Source organism: Glycine soja, chromosome 4, assembly GCF_004193775.1.
Source record: "Glycine soja cultivar W05 chromosome 4, ASM419377v2, whole genome shotgun sequence".
NCBI lineage: Eukaryota > Viridiplantae > Streptophyta > Magnoliopsida > Fabales > Fabaceae > Glycine > Glycine soja.
Window position 1 is genome coordinate 47079707 of NC_041005.1, and position 17757 is coordinate 47097463.

Consider the following 17757-nt stretch of genomic DNA (forward strand, 5'->3'; position numbering starts at 1 on the left):
AACTGGGCAATCGAAAATTTTCAATTAAACCCATATGAATCATCTTGTTTAATATGTGACAACTTAATACATTTATTATCTCCAAACTAATCAAAATACTCTTATTAAACAAAAGTAAATGAAAAGACATTAAAATTCGGTCAAATACATCAACTTGCCATAAGAATACTTTTTCCGCCCAAATTAACATAATTAAGCATAAATACAACCAACTCAAACTCCTTAATTTGAACAGTTTTGGCTCAAATCTTCATCTTTAGTCCAAATTGATGTAAAAATGTGATTAAGGTCACATTAAGATTGGACAAAAAAATTTGTGTGGGTCAAATGTCTTGAATAAATTCATGTAATGCTTTCTTAAATCTATTGGTCATGCTCTTGTAATAGGTCGACTTAAAATTTGCAAAGGATCTCTTAAAATACTTGATTGCGCATGTTCCAACCCTTGATTCTCATCATTCCCGAAAGAATAATCTAATCAACACAATATTAACAAAAGTAAATCGAAGAATTAGATCAAAGTGCTGGAAAAAAGAGAGGAAAGATGGAATATTTGAAGCTAATGCAATACTGAATACGTTATCGAGAATAAATTTAAAACCAAAGCATAATTCAAATCTCATATCTTTGCACCCTATTAAAAAAATCGAAGAACCTCAAAATTCACATCAATTAAAGTGAAGTGATGAACTGAATGACTTCTATTTTTCTTTTTATATATACTTATATAAGAAAAAAAAACTCAATCATTCTAGTCCCTAAAAATCTATTATTATTATTGTTGTTATGTAATAATTTATTTATAACTTATAATATTATATATTATTTATACACTATATTAAATATTTTATTGTGTAATATTATATTCTTATATAATGTTTTTTCAAAAAAAAAATATGGATCAATAATTTATTAACTTTATTTTTATTAATTCAACATCTTTAATTTATTTTGTTGTTTTATTGTTAGATGTCATTGTTTTAAGTGATCAAATCATTGTCACTTGAAAATTGTATAAAATAAATTTATATACATGAATAAATTTCTGTTCATTAATATTTATCTTATAAGGTTGAAATTTTTATACTAAAAATAATTTAAATCTAATTTGTCTAAATTTTTTTATGATAAAGAACATAAATATTTTGACTACATATTTAATAACTTCATATATAAAAATTTGGTTAATTAATATTTATATAATAATATTTTATTTACATAAATATATTAAAATTATTTTAATAAATATATTTTTATTATTAAATTAATTACTCATTAATATCATAAATTAAATTATTTTTAATTTTTCATGATAAAAACCATAAATATCATTTACGTAAGAAAATAATATTTAGCATCATTATGGACAAATCAATATGCGCAACAAAATTGTTTTTGCGAGTATAAAAAACAACAACATATATGAGAGACTTAACATTGTTTTTTACTTTGAAATCCTGAAAAATCATTTTAATCAATGTATAAAATAATTTCAAGAAATTTTATAAATAAGTATTTTGGTGAATAATATTTACACTATGTGGCTGAGTTTATCTAATAAAATTAATTCAAATATAATTAGTTATTATATTTAATATAAAACAATATTTTGACTCTATGTTTAATAAATTTATATGAAAAATTTGATAATTCATATTTATATAAAATATTAATTTCTTGTACATAATTATATAATAAATATTTTATTACCAAATATAAAAATATAATAAAATTAATTTTAAAATATATATTTTTAGTTTAAAATAATTTTAAATTACTTAATTAAGAATATCATAGATTAAATTGTTTTTTATTTTTTATGATAGATACCATGAGGAGACAATTCTTATCAACACTATTATGTGAAATAAAGTCTTTCTTTCTGTGAGTATTTAATACTGATTTATATCAAAGTCTAAATGATATTTATTTTTTACTTTGATATACTTTAAAAAAAATTACTTACAAATCGAGTAAAATAATTTATTTAATTCTAATTAGTTAGTATATTTATTACAAAATAATATTTTGACCCTAAATTTTTTTTAATTAATATTTATATAAAATTTTTATATAAATAATATAATAAATTTATTAAAATTAATTTCATAAACTTATTTTTATTATAAAATAATTTTAAATTACGTTATCAATAATATCATAAATTAAATGTATGGTATGTTCACGAACCTTTTTGCTTTGGCACTGGTTTCTCTTCATCGCTTGTAAGTTAGTTTACACTTTTGGTCTGAGATTTTCTTTGTTGTCAGAATTTTTCATGTAAATTTAGTTTTCTCCTTTTTTTTTTCTTTTCAAAATTTGGTCTATTGTTAAGAATTGCAAGTAGAACAAGATTAAAGAAGAAACAAGAATGTCGAAGACCATCTTCAGTGTGTAAGTTTTCAACATATAAGTGACTTCAACATCTTAAATAAAAATGTTTTTTATTCTTTTAATGAATTATACTGTATAAGTGATAAAGTAAAATGAAAGTATCATAATAAAAAAGATTATGGTTTAATAACTATACAATCAATTGATTAAACTTTTGATTGAGTAACAAAGAACAATTAATAATTGATTTTTATTTTAATTAAAGTTAATGAGAATAAATGAAAATAATTGGCTAACAGAAAATTCAATAAGCAAAGGCAGCTAGGCATTAGAGTCCTTTCATTTTTCTCCTAATATAATTAATAATCAATTTCTCTAATCTATTTTACCGTCAGTTCCTTGGTTAGTAAATCCTTTATTAGCAATTATAGATCTTAATTGTTTTGGCGAACACAATTTTTTTTAGAGGATTTAGTATAGGTTTATGGTTTATGATTTAGACGGAATGCGCACATAGTCAAACCTTAATCCTTACGCTCAAGAATTATTTGATTATTAGACTAGAACAATTTATAGAAAAGTTTAGAAAGAGAAGTTATAATTACAAAAGATTTAAATCAAGATTTATCCTAATCTAACCGAACCTAACTGTAAAGAAATTGAAAATTCATAGAGATAGAACGGAAAAAGCAAAGAAAATAAAGAAGAGAATGCCATGAATCTTCGAGAATCATTCCTAAATTCGTTAAGCTTCAATCGCAAATGATGAACGCTAATAACACTAGGCATGGAAAAGAGATGAAAACCGTATTGGGCACCCCCTCTGTCACATCGGGTGCATTGTTGTCCATGAATTCCATCTCAGCGTCGGGCAGTCTACAGTACTACGCTATGCACTAGGGTTGTGTTGAACACACGATGCGTTGTTTACACAAAACATAAACTTCAAACCTTACCTTAATTTCTTCTATGATCAATGTTGAATATGATGGTCAAAATCCCCGTATCAGAATTGTAAATATTTCTTTATGACTTCCGTAGATACCAAAATCACCTCAATAATCACATTGTAAGAGTCTAAGATATGATTTAAACAAAGAAGAAATTAAATGTCAAAATGCATTATAAATTATAATTTAAAAGTTTTTTAATATTGCTCATTTTTTCTACATTAAAAAGTCTTTATTTTTCATTAACAATTTCAAAACAAGAATCACGTGAGAATATAGAAAATTGGGCTTTTTTTTTTGTAATAGTCCTTATATTTAGTACGTAGTATGTGATTAGTATGTTAGCTTTATGTTTGATAGAATTTTGTATGATGTGCGTGATTTTTACTAAACGATTATTATTATTGTTGTTTAATGGAATTAATTTCCTTAAATTATAATAAATAAATATATTTTTAAAAGAAATTAAATTAGTGGTTGTTGTACCACTAATTAATCAGGAGAGTCATTGATCCTGAGTGGTCAGTGCGTCCAATGAGAATGTATATATCCCTTGCTATATCTATGTCCTTTCAATGCTACCAAAGAAGTACAATTATAAAGCAAGTAATTTATGAAAGATACGTAATCTAAAGTCCCTCCATTGCTATATATATAAGTGTGTATCCTTCATTTCATAGCGTGGCGTGGGAGCTAGCCAGGTTCATTCAACACATCTATTAATTACTAACTAGTAACTATCACGATTACTAAACCAGTACACGACTACATGCATGAGGATTTAGAAGGGAAGGTGAGCACTGCCAGCAGACACGGAGCTTGAAGCCGAGACACTGTTTCTCTCAGCGTGACAAAGCTGACGAAGCTTTGTCGGAACATACCAAATAGAAAGACGAGGATGTGCGTTGAATATGGCATCAATGTCCCAACCTTGACGCGCGGCAATGGCCACAAGGGGCTTGTAACATGCTTGCCTCCACGCCCCAACGTTCTCCCCTCTCTCCTTGAACGCCCTTCGGAGCTCGTTTGAGACCTCCTCGTCTAGACAGTGTAAGGCGTAGCAGTGCACGTAGTGTCGCATCTTTGGCTTGTTGATGTAGCTTGCCCCAGCCTTCTTCGCGTACCTAAACACCTGATTTGTCACCTGCACTCCCACATTTTAGTTGGTATATATATATATATATACATCTTGATGCCAAAAATTATCAATCACGACAAAACTTCAATGTTGTTGTATGATCAAAGATTAGTTAATGAGTTATATTTTGATATATTTAAAGAGAAAAGACAAGTATCAAATTACAAGTGATATACATGATTAGAATTTAAAAGAGTTGATTATGTTATAGATATAAGGTTGTCTAGCGATTGGAAAAGACAAACATTGTTTATGCTACGCATATCAAGTATTAACCATTCCATGTTGGTTATATTTGGCAGCTAGTGTAACATATTTTGCTTGACTAATTTTAACAAAAATAATACGGCTGACATGTATGTATATATGTTTTGTGACAGCAATAGGAATAGTAACATAATAATAAGAACCGTACCCCATCCACACGCACATGAAATTAACAGAATCACAAACACAAAGATACGCGTCGAATGGGATTCGTATGAGGGCATGCGAAGATCCAGTGGGTGGAAGGGGGAAATTGGGGAACATGCATGACTTTGACTTGCGGGTGGATGTGCTAGGTTAGGAGCTAAGAGTTGTAACTGGATAATTCACTTCACTCGTACGGAACAGAAGAAAAAAAAATCTAGTTTTAAAGGGGAAGGTGGACCCCCTCACGAGAGTCCCTGACTAGTCACGTGTTCCGTGGAACGTGACAATTTTATCACGGTGACAACAACACAGTATTATTCAAACGGTTCATGAAGGGAACAACACAACAACACAAGTGAGTAGCAGAGTCAGAGTGATCAGAAGAAGCAGAAAGGCACGAGGGAGGAGACAAATTAACATAAACGAAGGGGGTTAGGGTATGGTATGGGAAGAACTCAACGAAGAAGAATGAATATACCTTGGTGGGGCATTTTTCACCGCGGTCCTTGGCAATGGCCTGAACCTGCATCAAGAACTCACGGCATTGCTCGTAGAGATGAAACAGATAGTCCAAACCGTTCTTCTTCCCACGTGCAACTTCGCCAGGTTCTGTCACGATGAAAGGGTGTTCTCTTTGCCTCTCACAACCACCACCTCTGTTAATGTTCCCTTCATCATTCTCTTCCCCTTCATCATCTTCAAGCTCCTCATTCTCATCGTGATGAAGATTCGTCTTCATCCTCGTCCTCCGCCTCCTCTGCTGCTTACTCCTCTCCTCCGCTGCCACCACCTCCCACGTGCTCCCTCCCCCGCTCCCCACCGCCTCCTTCTCTCGTTGCACCACCGGCTCCTCTGACAACCCTACAATATATCATATCCCATATAGTATTTACATAATTCTTCTGGACCGAGAGTCAAAGACTAATTCTTCAACGTGTGTGTGTGTGTGTATATATATATATAGAAGAGACTGTTGTTTCGGAACAGATATTCTTTGCATAAACGCATAACACAAAGTCCATCTCATTCATGCCATACAGTACTCATAGAATAACAAACAAATTGTTGCTCATCCTATTAGCTATGCTAGTATCTGCTGCTGACTTTATTTATGATATGATACAGCATAGAACAGTAGTTTAATATAACAGTAGTATAAATTAGCAACTCAAACTTCTGTTCCAAATTTAATTGGCTAAAACGATTATATAGTGTTATATAATAATAATCATAATGACACAAAAAGATAAACGAGGACACAGTTAGAACTACAGCAAGAGGAGTGTGTTATGTGTGTGTAGGTTAATTAGGTTTAAAATAAGTGTATGGTATATGGTACCTTCTTGAGAGAGGGCGTCGAGGGCGTTGGTGGTGGTGTCCGTGGAGAGGAGGTTGTTGCTGTTGTTGCGGCGCTTGATGTCTTCGTCTTCGACGCGGCGGCGTTCGGCTCTGACGGCGGCTTTGATGCCGTAGCGCTCGCCGACGAGGAGGTCCCAGCGGAAAATCTGGGAAAGGCTGTTCATCATGTCGTCGAGCTCCTCGTCTTTCATGTCCACCAGCGTGCTCACCGTGAACCCAAGCTCGGCGATCTTCGCCGCCGTGTAGTAGCGGATGCCGTAGGCCTGGAAAAGCTCCTCCAGTCCTCCGAGCTCGCGCGGAGCCGCCGTCCTCGCAGGGTGGAACGCCGTGGTCACCGGCGGGGGAGCCATCGCGTATTCGAGGAGGGACGGGCGCGGGGGCGGCGCCGGAGCGGGTGGGAGGACGGTACGTGGGTCCCACTTGAATAGGCTGGCGGTGAATGCGTCCGGATCCATGGGGGTTGGAAAGTGAAGAGTGCAAGGGTGCGTGTGTGTTGTACTGTTTGGGTGGAAATAAAGGCAAAAGGCATAAAGGTGGCGAAAGAGAGAGAGAGGTTAATTTCCCGAAATGCCCCTTTCTGTATCATTCTGATTTGATTCCGGGGTGGGTGTTTTTCCCGAGACTGTTTGGGGGTTGGGATTCCTTACTTCCTTTTGTGTCTCAGTTAGATCTTTCTTGAAACTCTTCAGGGTTACTTTCCATTTGGTTACTATGAAACTGGACTGCCCCTAAACAAACTAGAAGGTTTCATTGAAGAGAAATTATTTTATAGTTACAGTGTTAATCATTTTTTACATGACACATAATTAATTAGTATTGAGGTTATAATATTTGAGTAGAATAAGATTATCAATAATAAAATTTTATATTCGAATATTTAACACATATGTATATCAAAAATTTAAATATAAAATTATTAGTTAAATTGAAATAATCTTACATCATTTAATTCATTTATTTAGTAGTTAATTTAATTTTTTTTTAATTTGTATAGAATTAATAATAATAAGTTATCTTTTATGTGAAGGGTAATCGGGATTATGATGATTTTGAATTTATGCTATAATTTTTCATGTGTATTGAGAAAATGAGGTTTGACCTTTGATTTGACTGTTATTTTTTGGGTTCGTCGCTTGTTTGCTCATATATGTGATGGTGTATACTTAATTAGGGTGGTCCTCACAGTCTTACAGTTTTACTTAAACAACTGTGAGAGTGGCCTTTTTGGGTTGGCTTAGCTATGTGATTATGATGGCCTGATTTGAACGTTTGGAAAGGCAAAGGCATGCATGAAAATTCGGACAACCAACACTCTTCTTACGTGGTAATTGCCTAGGTTAACTTTTGGCCTCATTGTCGTTCACGTTGTGTTTTGAGGTGGCGGGTGTTACGATTATGAACCAAATAGTAGAAGTTTAATTTAGTACGTGAAAAATGTCTTGGGAAGGCGTTTACTTTGTCTATGTACCAACCAATTCCACAGGAATTTATTGATCCTAGCGACTCTTATTCTCTCGCGTTGTCTCGTCTGTAATCAAATTTTATCTGCTAGACATTCCCGTGAAATTGTTCTCTCAAGACTTTCCAACGCAACATATCTTCTTTTCATGACACTTTCATCCTAAAGACAACCGCAAAAGATAACTTTTAACTCGTCGATCTCCTACTAATCCATCAAAAAATCATTTCATTTTCACTTTTACTTTCATATAGATAACTACAGCTTTAATTGTTAAACAAATAATGTGAGTGATATGATCATTTCAGTGAGCCAAAGTTTACAAACAAAAAAGAAATTTTAGCTCTGGATAATTGAGAAGATTTTTATTTGAAAAAATCGCAGTAGTCATTAGTTTAAATTTCTGGGTGTCTAGAAAGATAAATGCATGTATAACTCCTTATAAATTGTAATTTATATGGCAACATTTCCTTCAATTTTTTGTGGAAAAAAATAGGATTCTTTTGTGATTGCAACAATTAACTGCATATTGCAAAAAATGAAACAATAACAAAAAGATATACACGATTTAATTTGCATTGTGTTGATGTAGCTGCAGGAGCCGACAATTCATTTATCAACTGCAGGTGATCGATCCTTGTTCTCCAGGGAGAGGTTTGACTGAAAAAAACTTTCATTTACAATAAGATTATATTAATTTGTTCATTATTTTTGTCATATTTGTCTAACATCACTTTCATTTTACCTAATAAAATGAGAATAATTTAATACTTTTTTAATACTCACCAAAATATCCTTTAAATGGCAGTTAAAGATCAATTAATCTATATATTTTGAAGAGTAAACATCGCTCAAATAAAGTGGAGGGATTGAATGCTTAAGAAAAGGGGGAAGATATAACAAAAATGAAAATTTTCCTCATTCATCTTATTTCTACCTCATTTTTATTCTTTTTTTCCCCACCACATGTATCATCAAGTGTGTAGAGATATATTTGTCTCATGCAGTTAAGTTATACGTCGAAAATAAGAATTACTAGTTCACATGTAATATTAGGTGTAGCGTAGGACGGCAGCTGAAAAATATCGAAGTCCGTAATACCCAGTACGGTGAAGGCCTTATAACCAACCAGCAACTTTCTGTCATAACCTAAGTGGCTGAGCCTACAGTTATGGTTTAATGCAAAAAGTCACTCAAACCTAATCAATTCTTCCCAGAAAACAGCCAATAAATTCTATAGAAATGTCACTAAGATATTTATAATCTTTTATTATTATGTAAATTTTATGTAAATATAATTCAACAATGAATCCAAAATTTTCTAAAACAATGTTAGTTCTGCCTTTCATTATAATTGTCAGGCAAGAGAAACAAAATTATTTTAAAATAATTTTTATTTTTATTTTTTAATATAACATTAATTTTTTCATTTATGTCTTTTATAATATTAATGATAAATAATAAAATTTTAAATAAATTAATAATAATATAAAGTTAATTTTATAAAAATACTTTTTCATCTATTTATGTTTTTTTGTTGTTCTACTTGTTCCTGTTCTGTGTAGAACAATTCAAGACAACAATTAATAGATTTCGAATTACCATAAAATTTCTCTCATTGCCTTCATCGACTAAAAATTTCTCGGGGGATTTTATTCTTTTACATAAATGAGAAACATAATCGTTGCATATAGATGGAGAATTTGGTGGGTCAAGTCGTCGTGTAAGATGACTCATTTTATTAGTGTGGGTTTGGAAATTTTCCTAAATCAACAGCTTGTATAGAATATTTGGATTGATGAATGTTTTGCTTCATATAACTTTCATTTGATATTTTTGTAACGTTGGTTTTTATTTTTATTTTTTTGGTTTAATTTTGATATTGTTAACACCTTTTATAGAAATTAAATGTCATATATTTTACACCAATATAATATATTTCCCGAAAATTAATGATGTATGGTTTTTTGCAGAAATTAAATGTCATATATTTTACGCCAATATAATATATTTCCTAGAAATTAAATTAAATGTCATATATTTTACGTCAATTATAATGTGTTGTCAGCATTGGAATTTTTTTGCAGCATAAGTTTTATAAATTATATATATTTATTTTATTTGTTTTTAAAATAGCATATTTATTTTATTTGTTATTTATTATGGTTTAGGACTCTTAGATGATATCATAATAAATAATGAATTTCGATTATGGGTATGCTTGATTATACATGTATATAAAATCATTTATTTCTCTCCGTTAATTAATTTATATACAACATGCTATAATTTTGAATCTTCAACGAAATGACATTTATGTTTCTTATAGAAAAAATATATTATTTTGGTGTTTTTTTTTTTGTATTTTTTCAACTTAGACATTTTTAGTTCTATTTATATGCCTTTGATTAAACGTTAAAAATGTACTTACGCTTTGCTTATTTTAGTGAAAATGCAAAAAGATAAAATTTAAAGCAGATAAATTAGATTAAAAAAAATGTGGTACTTAACCTCTTTGGAAGAGTCCTTTTTTTAAAAAAAAATAATCTTTGGAAGAGGATAAAAACGAAGAAAAAGAAAACTTTATATAACATTGAGGCCACCAAATAAATATTTCGTCCCTTGGGCCTCGTCTGAACAAGTCAACAAGGTCAACAGACTTAGATGCGAAACAATATAGAAGGTTTTGTTTCCCAACCCTTTAATTTAGCCGTGTAATCAAATGCAAACACTAAATTAACATCAAGAAGCCTGCATAGTACATACAACTTTTTGTTTAGAAATGATATTTAATTTATACATAAAGAAAATGAGTAAAATATCTTTTAGGTTTATTTTTTAAAAAATATATGTTTTAGGTTTGTCTAATATTATTAATATTCGAATTTGGTCATCTTAGAAAAACAATTATTATTTTGCTCCCTCTAATATTAAAATATTTTTTTTTTCATTTTAAGCGCTATCTAAAATAAATAAATATTCTCAAGATTAAAATAATGGCATCTTTTCAAGAACTAAAATAAGTAATATTGTATTAGAAAATATTAAAATATTTGTAAACATAAAATCTTGTTAATAACAAAAATTATTGATTCTTTTATAAAGTCAGAGAAATTCTTTTATTTTTGATTTCTACCAATCTAAATTCTAAACAATACATATATATTTCTATTTAGTTTCTTTTGTTAATTATACCTTTTTCTCTTCTTTGTTTCTTTTATTTTTTTTCTCATCCCAATATCCTATTAGTTAGACTAAGAACTTGTTTTAAATTATTATAATATTAATTTCAATATATAAAATAAATTTAATTTAACCTTTTTAATTATAATCAATTTTATAAAATTATATTTATTTGAAAAAATTTATAAATACTTCACACACACTATTAAAAAAAACACTGAACTTCCCGTATAGAAAATTGAAGACTTTATAATAATTGCTCGATCATGAAAAATCTGGCAGTAAAAAAGATCATGAATGGATCATGGTTCATGGAAAATACTAGTATTAAGTTGCAACATTAATAATTGTTAAATTATGAAAACTCTTGGGATATGGATCATGAAATCTACGTAGTTTAGGAGTTGTATACCAGTGAATATGGAGTATATTGTATCTTAAAAAAAATGCACTTATTTTCTGCAGAAATAATAAAATGTAGTATCTTGTTTAAATTTAGAGAATTTTCCAAAAAAGATAGAGCTGAATTGAGTTCCTTTAAAAAGCAAAGTACGTATACATTGATGGAGTCATATGAACTGAATGGAGAAAGGTGGGTTGCTTAGCAAAGCATTCATTTCATGAGTGATTCGGTTACTGTTACAGAATCACACAGAAAATCTCACTGAGGTTTTTAGCTTTTTACAAAGCAGGAAGACTCACTCATGAAGGAAACAGACAACAAAGTACGTCAGTGAACAGTAAAATATTAATGGGAAACAAATGATAGTGAAAGTGTAGGATACACGAGTATTTAAGTAGTAATTAATAAGCAACATTACATACACTACTATTCCTTGGCAACGTGAAACAGTGATTCAGGGAAAGTACAGAAACCTTCAGGTTGTTACAGTTGGCCTAAAGCTCTGTAAAGCAAAAAAAGCCTGATTCATTTCTGTACTTTCAAAGACCACTACTTCCAACATCACAACACACATTATTATTAATTAATATTTAATAAAGGTTGACTGAAGTATAATGAAGATTGATCCAATGATAAGATACAGATTCATATTTCTTAAGGATAAGTTAGATTCATGCTGTTGATATAAAATCCTTAATTGTGAATAATTTATAAATATTTTTAATATATTTCTTAATCCTAATAAGTTTTTAAAATTTAATTCACTTAATTTTTTTTATATTTAAAAACAAAAGGTTGGCTGAGTTTCTCATAGTGTCACTCACCATCATCTCATCAGCCACCACTTGTTACAGGTTCTTTATTCAAATGCAGTGATTGCAGAATGCGAAAGTTCGAAAAATATGTTTTAGTTATTCAATGCATGCTTGAATTACAGTGTTTTGTATTTTAGTCAATTATTAAGCTATTTTTTAAAGATGGAGTAACATTGTAGTAATTTTAAATAATGTACACTATGTAAGTAAAGTAGTATACAATTTTAAATTGATAAAGATGTATTTTTCGTCTTTTTGTATTTTTTTTGAAGTATTAATTTCACCATTATTTGTTTATTTTACTCGATTGTATCCTTAACTTTTTGTATGTAATCTCAAATTTTATGTTAATTTTCGTCTAGGCATTTTAACTGCGACGGAGTAGTAATGTATAGCCGTACACAGTTTAATACCAGCATATGTGACACATGTATCTCTAATGCAAGAAATTTATATGAGTTTTTAAATTATTTTTTTTGTTCCCGTATCACTTTTTGTGGTTCTTGCAGTGCCATGTCATTTATAAAAAACTCATATAAATTTTACTCCAATGCAAAAAATTATAAGAAATTGTAAGAAATCCAACCATTAGAATTTCTTAGAGCATCTTCAATGGGAGGTGCTTCCATGATTTCTTAGGTTAAGGAACGATTTCTTGTAAGTTCTTCTACATTGGAGCATAGTGACGTGACAAAGTGGATTCCTTCATTGCTAAGAATAATTTCTTATATAAGAAACTCTAATGTTTGGATTTCTTGCGGTTTCTTACGATTTCTTGTATTGGAGTAAAATTTTATGAGTTTCTTATGAATGACATAACACTGCGGAGACCACAAAAAGTGATACGGAAACCACAAAAAGATGATTAAGAAACCCATATGAGTTTCATGCATTAGAGATGTTCTTATATAAAAAATTATTCTTAGCAACGAAGGAATCCACTTTACCACGTTACTATGCTCCAATCCAGAAGAACTCACAAGAAACAGTTCCTTAGCCTAAAAAATCATGGAAGTATCTCCCATTGAAGATGCTCTTATACCAAACAATTTTCTTCCTCCTTCCTCGCTTCTTTCTCATTGTCTCCTTTCTATAAAAAACCAAATCTTCAACTAAAAACATAAAAAAAAACTCAAAGAACTAAAAATAAATAAATAAACTCAGGAAAACTCAAAGAGCTAAGAAAATTAATTATGATCACTTTGGATTCCACATCTTCACCACCAATAAATTTCCTTGGTGGTTGTTTTTCCCTGGTCAAAGGTGACAATGTTTTTTTTTTAATTTATTATTTGGGGTAAATTTCAAATTAATATCTCGATAGGAATAAACCATAACAAATGTTATTAAAAGTCGAAACATCTATTATAATATTATTTTTTAATTATAATTTAAAGTTGTCAAAAAAAAATTCACCACTTTAGAGTAGTAAAACATAATTATTATTTTGTTTACAACTTTAAAAGATAAGAAAATTTTAAAATAAAAAATAAATTCAGAATTTAAATATATTATGACCTATCTTGCCTAATTACCAATGATCCTTGATGCAATATTAGTCTGCACACAAGGTGCCATGGGGAGTATTTGATTTGATTGGGCCTTCAAATATTAAGCTGAAAGCATCGAGTCCAATCAGTAGATTCGTTACACTTCCATTTTGAAAAGTGTCCAAAAATATTTAAATGGAAAAATAGACTACGCAAAAAGCCACCATTGATTTAATAAGCAGTGGCAAAGAAGATGATAGGACTTGCTCTAGCTGCCATGGCAGAATCATAACTCAATTTCAGCGTCAAAGACAAAAACTTCTATATCCATGGAAATTGATGAACGATGTCCCTCCTCGATCCTGATGTCAATGATCCGATATATGCAAGTGATTCAATAATAACGCAATAGAGGTGGCATGATAGACACAATAATAATCAATATGATAGACTTATACCATATTAGAATATGAATATGAATCAAACTCGTTCGGTTGGCAAAGTGAGGTTTTCCTCTCCCCACACATAATTTTAAATTTGGTTATATTATTGATAGATATGAAATCTTTAACACACTCCTCTCACACTGAGCACTAGAAAAGATATTTGTGAGTATTCTAATAATAGTTTGATGGTGGGTAGCGGGATAGAACCAACAATAATTGCAATGATAGATGTTAATATCATTTTAGATTTTGGGTTGAGTCTAATAAAATTTATCTTCAGCTATATATTTTAATTTGATAATATCATTAGTCAATATGAAAATTTCAAGATCATATACCTTGATATATCACGCATTGATGCAGAGTTGAATAAAGTTATAATACATTATTTTTTGTTGTATTATTCTTATATTTTTTATAATATAATAAAATTATTATATATCAAATAAAATATACAATTTATATTTTTATCGAAGATATTACATTTTGATTTATAAATATCTTACATATTAATATTCCCATACACCATCTGAATTAGTTTGTGAATGTAAAGTTAAGGATTGTTCGATGTCTAAAGAGGTGGAAAAAAAAAAAAAAAAGAAGTAGAAAATTGAGACATGACTGAAAAGTGGAAAATACAGCAAGTTTAGATTTGCATTCATTGTTGTTTAACAAACGGGGGCAATTGTGCACCCTTTCACACTGTAGGAGTGACCCAAATTATAGGATATAACTTGTAATCTACTATTAATAATAATGTAGATATTCTTCATTATGGACTATATATAGACTGTGGGCTGTGGTTAATTTATAGATGTACTGGATATAGACATAGATGGGGCAAAGTAGATTCCGAATCTTATACATATGGTTGGACCAAAAGAATAAGTGCTAGTAGATTTCAGTTGGTAGAGCTTATAAGCAGCAAATTGTTTCTTTTTTTACTTTGTGTTTTGGAATTTGAGGATGTGCATTGGAATTCTAAAAAATATATTGCATAATAGCCTGCTTTATATAAGCATTAAGCAATGCATAATCAAGTTTATGTGAATCTGCTAAGATAATCTGACCAACTAGAGAACTCCAATCTGCATTTAACTCCTGGTACAGAAGTTGAAATTATTTGGAGAAAATAAATTGGCCAAAAAGGCTTTCAATGATTTTAATCAGCTATTCTGGATAGGAACTAATGGCATTTGGCCTCCGTATATATCCGGGATTTGACTCTCCTCTATCTCTTCTAGCAATGTTGATTTCAGCTTTTTGTTCTCCACGAATACGATCTGCAAGAAAGTGCAACATTCAAAATATGCTCCTACAACATCTCATACATATGTAATATGCATTATAAATTTGAAGTGTCACCTTTTTCTTGGTATTTTCATCAATGAAAGGGTAAATCATTTTCCAAATTTTCATAAACATATAAGGTGCGTGTACAATAAGCATCTTCCCCAATCTTTCAGGGTAGCAATCCTGCAATCAGAAAAAAGGGATATGATTATGAGGTCTTCATGTTTCCAATTAAAAACACACAAAAAACTTGTGCACAAGATCTATGGAGAGAAATGGTCAATGAAGGGAGGAAGACCTATACCTGCAAAATGGATAGAGAATTAAGGTATCCACGAAGGTCACTGTTTACGTATGCCCATCCTTTAATGTCTGCAATGGCAAGAAACTTTTCTTGCCCCGGTGGCATCCTGACATGTTAAATGGATGCATTAACAATCTTCTAACTAAATTCACAGTTCTAAGTTTTTTTTATTAATTGTTAATTTGTTAATTTTTTTGTTAGCACCAGGTATCGAATCGAACGCACTACCTTTTCTCTTTTTCTTCTTTCTTAACCACCCAACTAACCTTATATCTCCTTTCACAGTTCTAAGTGTAGGCATCTATATGGTTGAAAGTGCAGCAGCACATATATCCTAGTTCCCAGACTAACGTATGGCAGCCCTTTATTTTTGGTTAAATATAATTTTGGTTTCTTGTATGAATTGTTTGTTTCAGTTTCGTTACGTTGGTTTACAAGGTTTTACTTTGATCCTTTGAAGTGTCTCTAGATTATGTTGGTCCTTCCATCAGTTTACAACACTATTTTAGTCAATTGAGATGTGCCAAACCGTAAGATATCACCTCAACAAAAATTGACACTACAAATTTTTTTGAAAGGATCATTTTAGTCTAATAGTAATGCCCGAAGGGACCAATACTTTTTAAACCTAACAGACCAAACTGAAACTAAAAATTCAAAAACTGGACCAAACTTATATTTTATCCTTTATTTTTACTTGGGGAGAAAAGGAGTTTTAGACTAAAATTGAAACTAAGAATTCAACTTATATTTTTACTTGGGGAGAAAAGGACCAAACTGGACCAAACTTATATTTTATCCTTTATTCAAAAACTGAAACTAAGAATTCAACTTATTTTTTCGTAATGTCAATGACTAAAATTGGCCGGAATTGAAATAACAGAAAAAGGGATTTACCTTGAACAAAGCTTCTCAAGAACAAACACCACATACCCTGCATTCAGAAAGAGTACTTGTCATTATTCTGTACCAACTATAATAAGAGGACTTGAAATGAAAGGCTGTTATTAGGAATTGAATTGTAAAGGGATCTCAAGTGAGGAACATACGTTTGAAACCATCGGCACCATTTTTGCTTTGAAAATGTTTTGCAGCAAAGGTAACAACTATAGGTCGACCCTTCTTGTCGAGTCCTTGCGTAAACACCTTGTCCTGTGCAATATCTTCGGCAATCTCTGACGGTGATATGCAACCATTTGGAACAAATGAACGCTTCCATTTCAAGTACTTAAGGAACATTGCCGAAGCCTTCTCCACATCCAAACTACGAGCCCGCAAGAATCTTCTCATCATCAAATCATTTTCTTCCTGCTCACCCACCAAGGCTAAATCAAATTAAAATTTCAAACTAATTGGTGTTGTAGTGAAACAAACCAATTGGGCATCATCAATTTTTCATTTTAAATAATCACAACAGTTCAGATTTTTAAAAAAAAAAAGACATTTTTTGCTTTTGGGTATTCCACTGTGCTTATCCCAAGAGAAGAAATATCATGGTCATATTAGTTTTATCCATATACCAGCATTCTAATTCAACTCAAATCTTTTAAACAAAGTCTCGAGTTGTAGGTTATCCAACAAAAATTAATCATTTACAAATACTGATAACATGGTAAAAACAAACAAAGGTATACCAATATGATTCACAAAGTATCTGTCGGAGACTATGTTTGATCTAAGCAAAGAGTACCGTTGACACCAAAATGCTACTTTTAGAAAGAGAAAAAGGGCATAAAGCCATGACAGTTAATTTAGTTGTAACAGAAAAAAAAACATGACAACTTTAGCTCTATTGGGTACCTTGGAAGAGGGATCTCGGCTTTCAACAAAGGCTCTCATGAGACGAATTTTGGTGACTTCGGCTTCAGTGCTGTCTTTCAAAGCGTCATCATCTTCTTTTGCTGTGTCATGTTTGGATTTGGAATCCAATTCTGATCTCAGGGGCTCGGGGCTCACACCCTCCATTCTCTTGAATCTCTGCCTCAACTCAACACTCAACACGAATTTCTAGCTTCTGACTAATAACAATGACAAGCAAAATGTGTTTTTATTTTTTGGCTATTAAATGCTGATAACCTTTTGGTGGTGACTTTGGTGGTTCGTATTGACGGGAGTTTTTCGAGTGTTCAACTACCCAGTTAGATTTGAGGTGCGCTTCAATTAATTAAC

General features: G+C 30.9%; 2 protein-coding genes across 2 annotated transcripts; both read right to left on the reverse strand.

Moving 5' to 3' along the window:
* Nucleotides 1-3926: 3926 nt before the first annotated feature.
* LOC114408217 (protein UNIFOLIATA-like) lies at nt 3927-6670 on the reverse strand. Its single transcript, XM_028371284.1, has 3 exons — nt 6176-6670; nt 5315-5697; nt 3927-4428 (listed from the first exon to the last, which is right to left on the reverse strand). Exons 1-3 carry the CDS (start codon nt 6648-6650, stop codon nt 4066-4068), a joined length of 1221 nt encoding a protein of 406 aa, XP_028227085.1. The 5' UTR covers nt 6651-6670; the 3' UTR covers nt 3927-4065.
* Nucleotides 6671-14896: 8226 nt separating this feature from the next.
* Nucleotides 14897-17757, reverse strand: LOC114409998 (phosphatidylinositol transfer protein 3-like). The gene is made up of 6 exons (XM_028373723.1): nt 17389-17757; nt 16638-16896; nt 16486-16522; nt 15589-15694; nt 15357-15467; nt 14897-15274 (listed from the first exon to the last, which is right to left on the reverse strand). The coding sequence occupies exons 1-6, from the start codon at nt 17551-17553 to the stop codon at nt 15158-15160; spliced, it is 795 nt and encodes a 264-aa protein (XP_028229524.1). The 5' UTR covers nt 17554-17757; the 3' UTR covers nt 14897-15157.